This window comes from Littorina saxatilis, linkage group LG16 (assembly GCF_037325665.1).
Source record: "Littorina saxatilis isolate snail1 linkage group LG16, US_GU_Lsax_2.0, whole genome shotgun sequence".
Classification (NCBI taxonomy): Eukaryota; Metazoa; Mollusca; class Gastropoda; order Littorinimorpha; family Littorinidae; genus Littorina; species Littorina saxatilis.
Window position 1 is genome coordinate 15,276,733 of NC_090260.1, and position 12,500 is coordinate 15,289,232.

The 12,500-nt window shown below is 42.8% G+C and overlaps 1 protein-coding gene and 1 long non-coding RNA gene across 3 annotated transcripts in view; both read left to right on the forward strand.

Annotated features, from left to right (window-relative positions):
- The window catches only part of LOC138950525 (uncharacterized), a 119,714-nt gene that overhangs the window by 104,172 nt on the left and 3,042 nt on the right, over window positions 1-12,500 (forward strand). The gene's annotated exons all lie outside the window — the stretch shown is intronic.
- The window catches only part of LOC138950520 (sulfotransferase 1A1-like), an 18,840-nt gene that overhangs the window by 3,340 nt on the left and 3,000 nt on the right, over window positions 1-12,500 (forward strand). For both annotated transcript variants that reach the window (XR_011450694.1, XM_070322253.1), the window contains exons 2-5: window positions 737-998; window positions 5,211-5,534; window positions 6,406-6,509; window positions 7,464-7,617. Coding sequence is in view for 1 of the 2 variants with exons in the window: in XM_070322253.1 (XP_070178354.1) it covers window positions 839-998; window positions 5,211-5,534; window positions 6,406-6,509; window positions 7,464-7,617 (742 nt within the window). In the remaining variant the exon portion in view is untranslated. The remainder of the gene's footprint in view (window positions 1-736; window positions 999-5,210; window positions 5,535-6,405; window positions 6,510-7,463; window positions 7,618-12,500) is intronic.

A 12,500-nucleotide genomic window follows, 5' to 3' on the forward strand; every position in this document is an offset into this window, starting at 1 on the left:
AGATGCTGATAATTCTGAATCATACTGAGCTTGAAGACATAATGAACACGGTTTCTGGTGATATCTTTGTTTTATGATTGTGTCATGGACACACATTAATTTATCGGCAAGAGAAGCACGATGCGAACTTTTTTTTGCTGGAGAGTATAATTATATTTCGCTTCTACCATTCATTCAGTGATGAATGATGACGTCTGTGAATGTCTGATGATGATGACGCAGCCTAGGAATTTCATCAACTCTGATGACGTCAACGACGAACGACCTTGACTGTTACGGACGATGACCATACAGGGACCACAGACCATGACATAATTATCGATCATGATAATTACACCCGTGGTTTGTTTTCGTAGATTAGGTGGGCAAACATTTTGTAACGCAGTATGGTGAAAACAAATTGATTATAATCTTAGTAATGACACCCGTGTTGTAGTATTTTGCACACACACACACATATTTATATACACACGCGCGCGCACACACACACTCACGCGCGTACGCACGCACGCACACACTCACACACACATACCTACACACACCTTCTCACACACACACACACACAACACACACACACAGCCACACACAGTCCTTCCTCCCCCCCCCCCCAACATACCCCACCACCAACACCACCATTCTCGTCTCGATTCTCGGTCCAAGAACATTTAGTCAAAACTTGACTAAATGTAAAAAGAAGAAAATAAAAAGTTTTGATACAGACACATTTTTGTTCCAGATCAAAAGATCAACAAGTCTTTGAAACGCAGTATCGCCGACATCAACATCGACAACCAGCACCACCACTACACCGCCACCAGCACCACCACTACTTGACAGAATGACGACGGTCAAGCTGACGGACAAGTCCGGCTGCTCTCTGACCGTCATAGAACTGGACGGGAAGTTCTACCCAGCATTCCCTGTCGACAACCTCAAGAACTACCGCACTCTGCCCCTCACCGACGATGACGTCATTCTCTGTGCCTACCCGAAGTCTGGTGGGTCATCCCCCTATTTCTCTGTCTGTCTGTCTGTCTGTCACTCTCTCTACCCGTCTCTCTTTCTCGATCGATCTCTCTCATTGTTTCTCTCGTTATATATATCTCTCTGCCTGTCTCACTCTCTCTTTCATTCTCTCTGCCTGTCTCACTCTCTCTTTCATTCTCTCTGCCTGTCTCACTCTCTCTTTCATTCTCTCTGCCTGTCTCACTCTCTCTTTCATTCTCTCTACCTGTCTCACTCTCTCTTTCATTCTCTCTACCTGTCTCACTCTCTCCTTTTTATATTTAGTCAAGTTTTGTTATATTTGGTCAAGTTTTGACTAAATATTTTAACGTAGAGGGGGGAATCGAGACGAGGGTCGTGGTGTATGTGTGTGTGTGTGTGTGTGTGTGTGTGTGTGTGTGTGTGTGTCTGTCTGTCTGTGTGTGTGTGTGTGTAGAGCGATTCAGACCAAACTACTGGACCGATCTTTATGAAATTTTACATGAGAGTTCCTGGGATTGATATCCCCGAACACTTTTTTCATTTTTTTGATAAATGTCTTTGATGACGTCATATCCGGCTTTTCGTGAAAGTTGAGGCGGCACTGTCACGCCCTCATTTTTCAACCAAATTGGTTGAAATTTTGGTCAAGTAATTTTCGACGAAGCCCGGACTTCGGTATTGCATTTCAGCTTGGTGGCTTAAAAATTAATTAATGACTTTGGTCATTAAAAATCGGAAAATTGTAAAAAAAAATAAAAATTTATAAAACGATCCAAATTTACGTTCATCTTATTCTCCATCATTTTCTGATTCCAAAAACATATAAATATGTTATAATTGGATTAAAAACAAGCTCTGAAAATTAAATATATAAAAATTATTATCAAAATTAAATTGTCGAAATCAATTTAAAAACACTTTCATCTTATTCCTTGTCGGTTCCTGATTCCAAAAACATATAGATATGATATGTTTGGATTAAAAACACGCTCAGAAAGTTAAAACAAAGAGAGGTACAGACAAGCGTGCTATCCTTCTTAGCGCAACTACTACCCCGCTCTTCTTGTCAATTTCACTGCCTTTGCCATGAGCGGTGGACTGACGATGCTACGAGTATACGGTCTTGCTGAAAAATGGCATTGCGTTCAGTTTCATTCTGTGAGTTCGACAGCTACTTGACTAAATATTTTATTTTCGCCTTGCGCGACTTGTTTTCGTTTCTCTCTCTCTCTCTAAGACTACGCTGTGCATTAAACGTCTATCCTTCTTTATTAATGATCAGTAAGTCAATCTCTCTCATTGATGGCCGCAGGAGCGGCTATCTATTGGAATGCGTTCGGAGAGGTGACATGAGTCGTTTGTTACCGTGCTCACGAGATCAGCTGTTGAAACCAACTTTGTCATCTGTGCTGTTCCGGAAATGAGCTGCGCTTTTTTGGAATTCAAACAGTATCATGTCACTGTTGTCCCATTGGCATTTGCGCTGTTTCGGAAATGAGCTGCACCTCGTCTGTCTGTTTATAGCAACACACACTGTCTGTCACGTACACTCCATGCAAGTCTCTCCGTCTCTCCCTCGCTCTGTCTTAGTGTCTGTGTGTGTATCTGTCTCTCTCTCAATCTCTTTGTCTCTCTCTCAGTCTCTTTGTCTCTCTCTCGATCTCATGCGCTCTCTCTCTCGAGTCATTTTCTCTCACCCGGTGTTCATTTATCTGTTTCTCCGTTTTGTGTCACTCTCTGTCTATCTGTCTGTTTGTCTCTCTCTGTTTGTGTGTCTTTGTCTGTGTCTCCCTCGGAGTCTCTCCAACTCTGTCTTTCTATGTCTGTCTCTGTGTCTGTGTCTCACTCTCATACGACTCCTGGCACACAGGTCAAAGCAGAGGTGTCAGTCTTGTGTTAACTTGAGTGCACGTGTACCCAGCAGGAGGGGGGTGATTCGGGTCAGAAGTGGGGTAAGCACTTTGGTCTTCAGTCTTTGGGTTCTTGCTTTCAGTGGAGAAGATGCCAACAAGAAATTGCACTATGCTCTACTATTTATTGTCCTTGTCTATCGGACACGAAGAAGGGAAGCTGTATACAATCGCCCCAGGCCATATATACACTTTGTTTCCTGAGCCTGGACCATTGAGACGGTTACCTCATAGATCTGTTCATTCTTCAGTTTGTCGGTGTCAAAAGTTATACCCCCATTCCACACAACCGTTCTAGGTCCCGTTCCCGTACCAACCAAGGACAGCTGCCACTGTGGTAAGGCGTCCGCCCCGTGATCGGGAGGTCGTGGGTTCGAACCCCGGCCGGGTCATACCTAAGACTTTAAAATTGGCAATCTAGTGGCTGCTCCGCCTGGCGTCTGGCATTATGGGGTTAGTGCTAGGACTGGTTGGTCCGGTGTCAGAATAATGTGACTGGGTGAGACATGAAGCCTGTGCTGCGACTTCTGTCTTGTGTGTGGCGCACGTTATATGTCAAAGCAGCACCGCCCTGATATGGCCCTTCGTGGTCGGCTTGGCGTTAAGCAAACAAACAACAATGGAACGCTGCGCAAACGACCGTTTTTGGCATCTTTCAACAGCGTCTGACCATAGTGGCAGCCGTCCTTCGGTACGGGAACGGGACCTAGAATGGATGTGTGGAATGTGGGTATGACAACTCAGTGTGTGAGAGCGCTACCGTTGCGTTACCGTTGTTTTAAGTTCCTTTAACGTTCCAAGCGTTCCGTTACCGATGGGTTGAGGTTCCATTACCGTTCATTCTGATCGGGAGGGGAACGGCTAAAAATTTGAACATGCAGCCCAAACTCAACCGTCCCTACCGTTCAAAGCAGTTCCGTTAACGATCATTTACGTTCCATTGCGGTTCTCTCCCGATCCCTCCCGTGCCCGCACCGTTCCTTGGTCGGTACGGGAACGGGACCTAGAACGGTTGTGTGGAAAGGGTGTATGACTCGACCACTTGGGTTATGGTGGAGACGGCTGGAAGATCTCTGAATATAATTGAAGAGGAGTAGTCTTCTTTTTAGAAAATGTGTACTCTCTGCCTTGCAGATTAGAAGTTTGTGCTGTCGGGGCTGGGTAAAGGAAGTGGAGGGGAAGGGGGGGAGGTTAGAGAGGGGTAAGCGAGACGAAAGAGGAAACTGGACAGGGAAAAGTCACTGCCTGAAGCATTCAATAAAGCCACCAAACAAAAAAAACAAAAAAAAATTACGACATGCAGGTTTTCAATTCATATTTGTGCAAAGTATCTGCACAAGCATGTGTGCCTCTGTGAGTGTGTTCGTGGCTGCTTTCATGGGGTGCCTGTATCCTCAGGAATTTGAGGATTTCTTTTATCTCTCTTTTTCTGACACCGTTGATTTAACGTCATTTTAAACAGGACAGATTTTTTTCCTTTCAGTTATAAGTTGTAGTAGTTTGACCTTATTGTTTTAGGACAAGTAGAGCTCGTTCACCAGTAGCAAAGACTCACTCAGTCCGTCAGTGTGTCTGAGTGTGTGTGATTGGGGGGGGGCCTCTCCCGTGACCGGCCACCTGCAATGTACGGACAGGTTTGCACTGGCCCTAGGGTGTCCGTTCACGAGAGGGACTGCTGTGGCAGTAAAACTAGTGTGATACATAAATAATCAATTTATCCACTTGACTATATTCACAACAGGGACCTATCACTCTTCTTTGCATGTTTTTATGCCTACGATTTTTCAAATACTCTGCAACACATGTAACCCAAATACAACATGTGCCCGTACAATACCGCTTCTTTTATGAAAACATTGCTTCGGCCATGTTGATTTTAATCAACCAATTTTCTTGTGTTGAGGTTAGACGGGGATGGGAATGAGCTGTGAGATTGTTAAAAGGCAGCTGTGGGTTCATGTTGCCGTAATGATTTGTTTCTCTCTTGTGTAGGTTAGTTTTGGCCGATTGCAAAAAAAGAGTTGATGCGCGCGCCGAGTCAGTGTGTTTGTGTTAGTGTTTGCGTGTGTGGGAATATGTGTGTGTGTGTATGTGTGTGTGTGTTTGTTTGTTTGTGTGTTAATGTGTGTGTGTGTTTGTGTGTTAGTGTTAGTGTCAGTGTCAGTGTGTGTGTGTGTGTGTGTGTGTGTGTGTGTGTGTGTGTGTGTGTGTGTGTGTGTTTGCGGGTACTCCGTACCGTCTTTCGTGTATGTGTGCGGGCATGCGTCTGTATATGCGTGCTTTAATTTTCTCCCTCTTGTTTTCTCCCTCCAGGAACACACTGGCTTTGGGAAGTGGCCATGATGCTACGACAAGGCAAGGCGGAGACAATTCCATTCAAAAAGTCACTCCAGATGGTGGAGTTCAACTCCATAGCTAACATGGCGGAATATCCGCCTCCTCGCGTCTTCAATACGCATGTGCTGTACGAAGATTTGCCGAGTGAGGCGCATGCGCGTCGAAGCCGATTGGTCTTGGTTTACCGGAACCCGAAAGACGTGGCAGTTTCGTTATACAACCACCACAGGAAACTCAGCCAGTATTACGAGTACGAAGGGACTTTCGCTGATTGGCTGGAGATGTTTTTGGATGGAAGAGGTGAGGTTTGTGTGTACGTGTGTGTGTAGGTGTGTGTGTGTATAGGTGTGTGTTTGTGTTCGTGTGTGTGTGTGTTTGTCAGTGTGTGTGTGTGTCAGTGTGTGTGTGTGTGTTTGTTTGTTTATATGCAGGCTGCTTTAACTCTTTCTTTTTTTGCCTCTTTATTTCTTTTAAAGAAAAATATGCATATGATTGTAAGCGCTGTTTGAAAGTGTTCACAACCTGCGATGTCTGAAAACAGTTATAAATACACCTCCAGAAAGTTTAAAATTATGATACTCCGGAGTAATTAGAACGTAAATGTGCGCGCGAATATAATTATGTGTATATATGTCGTGCCGAATTCACGTAATTGCCGATTCCGCGTAATGGGCAACATTTTTGCCCATTTCGCGTAATCGGCAAAACGCTGCCCAATACGTGAAATCGGCAACGTTTTGCCGAAATCGCGTAAAGGCTTCTAAAATTTGCCCATTTTGGGAAATGGGCAGCCACGTTTTGGTTTTAAAGTTCTCAAATGCCTGGGATATCATCACAATTAGAGAACTAGATACTCGAATGGATAGATATTGCAATAATCGATAAGTTATGGCAAGTTATTGCAGAAAGTGTAGTTTTTGTGCATTTCCGGAGTTATGCTTGACACAGACCAACATAGACCATACAAAACATAGTAGGGAGGTAAAGCAATGTTAATGCAATGTTCTGGTGACACAAAAAGTAACAGACTGGCTGTCGCTTTTGCGAAATGGGCAAAGTTTAGAAGCCTTTCCGCATTTTCGGTAAAACGCTACTTGACTAAATATTGTATTTTCGCCTTACGCGACTTGTTTTCTGTTTTCAATGGAAGGCTGCATGTGAACGATTTCAGTTGACTATGGGTCGTGGTTTGATTACGTCAAAAGCTGGGAGAAGGTGTTCTACAGTGACGCACCTAATCCTGTGCACCTCATCAAGTATGAAGATATGAAAGAGGTGAGTCATTTGAACGGTGTGTGTGTGTGTGTGTGTGTGTGTGTGTGTGTGTGTGGGTGCGTGAGTGTGTGTGTGTGAGTAAATCGTTGCCAATAGAATGAATAATGTAGATACTTATATGAATGATAAAAAAGTCATTAAAACAATAAACCAATAATAATATGTGGTCATTTCTGCGACTTTGGACACTGTTGGCAGAGTTATCATAATCAGTAATTCAATTGATGTTTCATTGACAGAGTTATCATAATCAGTAATTCAATTGATGTTTCTCCCATCATCTTCCTCTTGAATGGATTATTCAATATAAATCGCTGCCAATAGTATGAATAATGTAGATATTAGGTATAAAGCTGCCTGCTTCTGCTACAATATCATCTCTGAATCGGCACCTGCCTATCTTTCGGAACTGGTCTCCCTCTACACTCCCTCTCGCACCCTTCGTTCTTCTGCTGATGCTCGACTTCTCCGTCAAGGTCGCTTTAAACGCAAGGCTCATGGCTTCCGCACGTTTTCGTATCATGGCCCTCAGTTATGGAACTCACTCCCCTTTCAATTACGTCACTCTCTATCCATTTCATCTTTTAAGTCCAATTTGAAAACTCACTTGTTCCAACAACATTACGGATAGTTCCTTAGCATAGAGTCTGGGGATGTGAGATGTGCATGATGTGTTGTTTGAATCGGACAGTGATTGTATGAATTTTGTATACATGTATTGTTGTCACGCGCTTTGAACTTCTGATAAGGCGCTTTATAAATGCCCGTTATTATTATATATTATTAGATAAATTATAAAAAAAGCCATTAAAACAATAAACCAATAATAATGTGACAAAACTAATAACGAATCATGTCATTCCTTTACATGATTAATGAAGAAATAAAGAAACACTAGGAGTTATACTAATGACTTGTATACAATAGTAATTCAATCATTTGCTGTCACTAAAGAACCCTGTGTCGGAGATCAAGCGATTGGCGGAGTTCCTTGGTGTGACCCCTGACCCGGAACTGATAAAGAAGATTGCCGACAAATGCGAATTTTCCAAGATGGCGGAGGACAAGAAGCCACACCAGGAACACACAGAGATCATGTTTAGGAAAGGTACCGATGAGTTGTGTCAGTTTGTGTGTATGTGTGTGTGTGTGTGTGTGTGTGGGGGGGGGTGACGGTGTGCGGGTGTGTGTGTTTTGTTAGCCAGTGTGTGTGTTTTGTTAGTGTGTGTCTTGTTAGTGTGTGTGTGTGTGTGTTTTGTTAGTGTGTGTGGGTGTGTTTTGTTAGTGTGTGTGTTTTGTTAGTGTGTGCGTGTTTTGTTAGTGTGTGTGTTTTGTTAATAGTGTGTGCGTGTTTTGTTAGTGTGTGCGTGTTTTGTTAGTGTGTGTGTTTTGTTAGTGTGTGCGTGTTTTGTTAGTGTGTGTGTTTTGTTAATAGTGTGTGTTTGTTTTGTTAGTGTGTGTGTTTTGTTAGTGTGTGCGTGTTTTGTTAGTGTGTGTGTTTTGTTAATAGTGTGTGCGTGTTTTGTTAGTGTGTGCGTGTTTTGTTAGTGTGTGTGTTTTGTTAGTGTGTGCGTGTTTTGTTAGTGTGTGTGTTTTGTTAGTTTGTGCGTGTTTTGTTAGTGTGTGTGTTTTGTTAGTGTGTGTGTTTTGTTAGTGTGTGCGTGTTTTGTTAGTGTGTGCGTGTTTTGTTAGTGTGTGCGTGTTTTGTTAGTGTGTGCGTGTTTTGTTAGTGTGTGCGTGTTTTGTTAGTGTGTGTGTTTTGTTAGTGTGTGCGTGTTTTGTTAGTGTGTGCGTGTTTTGTTAGTGTGTGCGTGTTTTGTTAGTGTGTGCGTGTTTTGTTAGTGTGTGCGTGTTTTGTTAGTGTGTGCGTGTTTTGTTAGTGTGTGCGTGTTTTGTTAGTGTGTGCGTGTTTTGTTAGTGTGTGTGTGTGTGTGTGCGTGTTTTGTTAGTGTGTGCGTGTTTTGTTAGTGTGTGTGTGTTTTGTTAGTGTGTGCGTGTTTTGTTAGTGTGCGTGTTTTGTTAGTGTGTGTTTTGTTAGTGTGTGTGTTTTGTTAGTGTGTGCGTGTTTTGTTAGTGTGCGTGTTTTGTTAGTGTGTGCGTGTTTTGTTAGTGTGTGTGTTTTGTTAGTGTGTGCGTGTTTTGTTAGTGTGTGTGTTTTGTTAGTGTGTGCGTGTTTTGTTAGTGTGTGCGTGTTTTGTTAGTGTGTGCGTGTTTTGTTAGTGTGTGCGTGTTTTGTTAGTGTGTGCGTGTTTTGTTAGTGTGTGCGTGTTTTGTTAGTGTGTGTGTTTTGTTAGTGTGTGTGTTTTGTTAGTGTGTGTGTTTTGTTAGTGTGTGTGTTTTGTTAGTGTGTGTGTTTTGTTAGTGTGTGTGTTTTGTTAGTGTGTGCGTGTTTTGTTAGTGTGTGTGTTTTGTTAGTGTGTGCGTGTTTTGTTAGTGTGTGCGTGTTTTGTTAGTGTGTGCGTGTTTTGTTAGTGTGTGCGTGTTTTGTTAGTGTGTGCGTGTTTTGTTAGTGTGTGCGTGTTTTGTTAGTGTGTGTGTTTTGTTAGTGTGTGTGTTTTGTTAGTGTGTGTGTTTTGTTAGTGTGTGTGTTTTGTTAGTGTGTGTGTTTTGTTAGTGTGTGTGTTTTGTTAGTGTGTTTGTTTTGTTAGTGTGTGTGTTTTGTTAGTGTGTGCGTGTTTTGTTAGTGTGTGTGTTTTGTTAGTAGTGTGTGCGTGTTTTGTTAGTGTGTGTGTTTTGTTAGTAGTGTGTGCGTGTTTTGTTAGTGTGTGTGTTTTGTTAGTAGTGTGTGCGTGTTTTGTTAGTGTGTGTGTTTTGTTAGTAGTGTGTGCGTGTTTTGTTAGTGTGTGCGTGTTTTGTTAGTGTGTGCGTGTTTTGTTAGTGTGTGCGTGTTTTGTTAGTGTGTGTGTGTGTGTGTGTGCGTGTTTTGTTAGTGTGTGCGTGTTTTGTTAGTGTGTGCGTGTTTTGTTAGTGTGTGCGTGTTTTGTTAGTGTGCGTGTTTTGTTAGTGTGTGTTTTGTTAGTGTGTGTGTTTTGTTAGTGTGTGCGTGTTTTGTTAGTGTGCGTGTTTTGTTAGTGTGTGCGTGTTTTGTTAGTGTGTGTGTTTTGTTAGTGTGTGCGTGTTTTGTTAGTGTGTGTGTTTTGTTAGTGTGTGCGTGTTTTGTTAGTGTGTGCGTGTTTTGTTAGTGTGTGTGTGTTTTGTTAGTGTGTGCGTGTTTTGTTAGTGTGTGTGTGTTTTGTTAGTGTGTGCGTGTTTTGTTAGTGTGTGTGTTTTGTTAGTGTGTGTGTTTTGTTAGTGTGTGTGTTTTGTTAGTGTGTGTGTTTTGTTAGTGTGTGTGTTTTGTTAGTGTGTGCGTGTTTTGTTAGTGTGTGTGTTTTGTTAGTGTGTGCGTGTTTTGTTAGTGTGCGTGTTTTGTTAGTGTGCGTGTTTTGTTAGTGTGTGTGTTTTGTTAGTGTGTGCGTGTTTTGTTAGTGTGTGCGTGTTTTGTTAGTGTGTGTGTTTTGTTAGTGTGTGTGTTTTGTTAGTGTGTGTGTTTTGTTAGTGTGTGTGTTTTGTTAGTGTGTGTGTTTTGTTAGTGTGTGTGTTTTGTTAGTGTGTGTGTTTTGTTAGTGTGTGTGTTTTGTTAGTGTGTGTGTTTTGTTAGTGTGTGTGTGTTTTGTTAGTGTGTGTGTTTTGTTAGTAGTGTGTGCGTGTTTTGTTAGTGTGTGTGTTTTGTTAGTAGTGTGTGCGTGTTTTGTTAGTGTGTGTGTTTTGTTAGTAGTGTGTGCGTGTTTTGTTAGTGTGTGTGTTTTGTTAGTAGTGTGTGCGTGTTTTGTTAGTGTGTGTGTTTTGTTAGTAGTGTGTGCGTGTTTTGTTAGTGTGTGTGTGTGTGTGTGTGTGCGTGTTTTGTTAGTGTGTGTGTGTGCGTGTGTGTGTGTGCATGCACGTGGGGGTTGCAGGGTGGAGGGGGACGGTGTGTGTTTTGTTAGCGTGTGTAACTAAGTGTGTGTAAATGCCTGTGTTTTTTTCTCTAGTGTGTGTAGGTGTTAATAGTTTGTGTGTGTGTGTGTGCGTGTGTGTGTTGTGATGGTGGTGTATGTGTGTGCATGCGTGTGTCACTATTCAAAAACACGGTCCTGCCACTGCCAGTTCGGCTGACCATTTCAGATCTGGCCAGGCTGGTATACGATAAGATCTTCCCTCTGCGTGGACACATACCAAAACTCACCATACTGGCTACTCCCTGTGGAGAGTGGCTACTCCCTGTGGAGAGTGGCTACTCCCTGTGGAGACTGGCTACTCCCTGTGGAGAGTTAGAACTCTGTCGATGAATTACTTAACTGAACGTCAGTCGTGTTCGTTAAGAAGTTACTTCACCCGCCAGCACGATCCCACCTGAGGCTGTTGAGTTTTGGCACATGTCCAAGTAGAGATGTGGCCGAGTGGTAAAGTGCACTTGCCTCGGAAGCGAGAGGTTGCGAGTTCGACCCTGGGTCGGGGCGTAAGCAACTTTCTTCCCCCTTTCCTAAGCCCAGGTGGTGAGTTCAAGTGCTGGTCTTTCGGATGAGACGAAATACCGAGGTCTCTTCGTGTACACTACATTTATGGGATGTGCACGTTAAAGATCCCACGATTGACAAAAGGGTCTTTCCTGGCAAAAATGTATAGACATAGATAAAAAAAAATGTCCACCAAATACCCGTGACTTGGAATAATAGGCCGTGAAAAGTAAATATTCGCCGTAATGGCTTGATATTTACTGGCCGATGTAAATCCGTGATATATTGTGTAAAAAATGCCATCTCACACGGCAGAAATTAATATGTAAAGCGCTTAGAGAACGTCAAGCGCTATATAAATCTCCCATATAAATAATAAATTAATGGTCTTATCCCCAGGTCTTCGCCAGATGTACGAGGGTAACTCGAATCGTGTATTTTTCTGATCTCCCAGGTCAACTTATGTGCGGACCTGCTAGTGGCTTATCCCCCTTCGTGTGTACACGCACGCACAAGACCAAGTGCGTTCGAAAAAGATCCTGTAATCCATGTCAGAGTTTGGTGGATTATAGAAACACAAAAATACTCAACATGCTCCCCCCCGAAGGCGGCGTATGGCTGTCTGAACAGCGGGTTAAACACGGCCATACACGTAAAAACCCACTCGTGCAAAAACATGAGTGAACATGGGAGTTTCAGCCCATGAACGAAAAAGAAGAAGAGAGAAGATTTTTGTATTCTGTTCCTTTAAAGGCACAGTAAGCCTCCCGTAAACCATCACAGAGCTCCCCGAGCGTCTAAATACAGTACAAGCATACTTCCATTTGAACGCTCACCGAACGGGAACATCCTGGCTGCTTTCTGTCGAGCGTGAGACATTTTCAAAGAATTTATTTTCGTAGACTTGTTCCGTTAACAACAACGGCGCCTCGTTTTTGCGCTAGACCTAACTTTTAAAATCTAAATAATAAATTGACAGCTTGTTACACAAACATTCTTTAATCATAACAGAATTCGTTTTTCATCAAGACAAGATCAGAACAATTCGAAGTTGTGAAAGTTTAAAAAAAAGAAAAGCCCGGAAGCAGGGTCACGCAAGGGTCGTAGCAGACGACGGCCGGTTTATCAGTGCAAATCGCCGTTCCTCTCAACAGTCAAAAGCCATCGCTAGAGTTCTTGTGAACCACAGCCGTTGTTTCGTGCATAAAAAAAAAACGTGCTATTGTAGATAAGCTCACGTCGAGTCGCATTCAAATGACTAACTATGACGACTGCATTGTGAAAAGGGAAAACTGGATCACACGGGTTCACGATGGCTCAGGGGTAAGATAAACCACGCAAAAATAAATTCTTTGAAAATTGTTCGCTCTTTACGGAGGGCACCTAGGATGTTCTCAATTGGTGAGTGTTTAAATGAAATGGTGTTTGTACTGTGTGTAAAAGCCTGACCGTATCTGTGATGGTTTACGGGAGGCTTACTCTGCCTTTAACTTGACATATTCGTTCAGTTTGCATG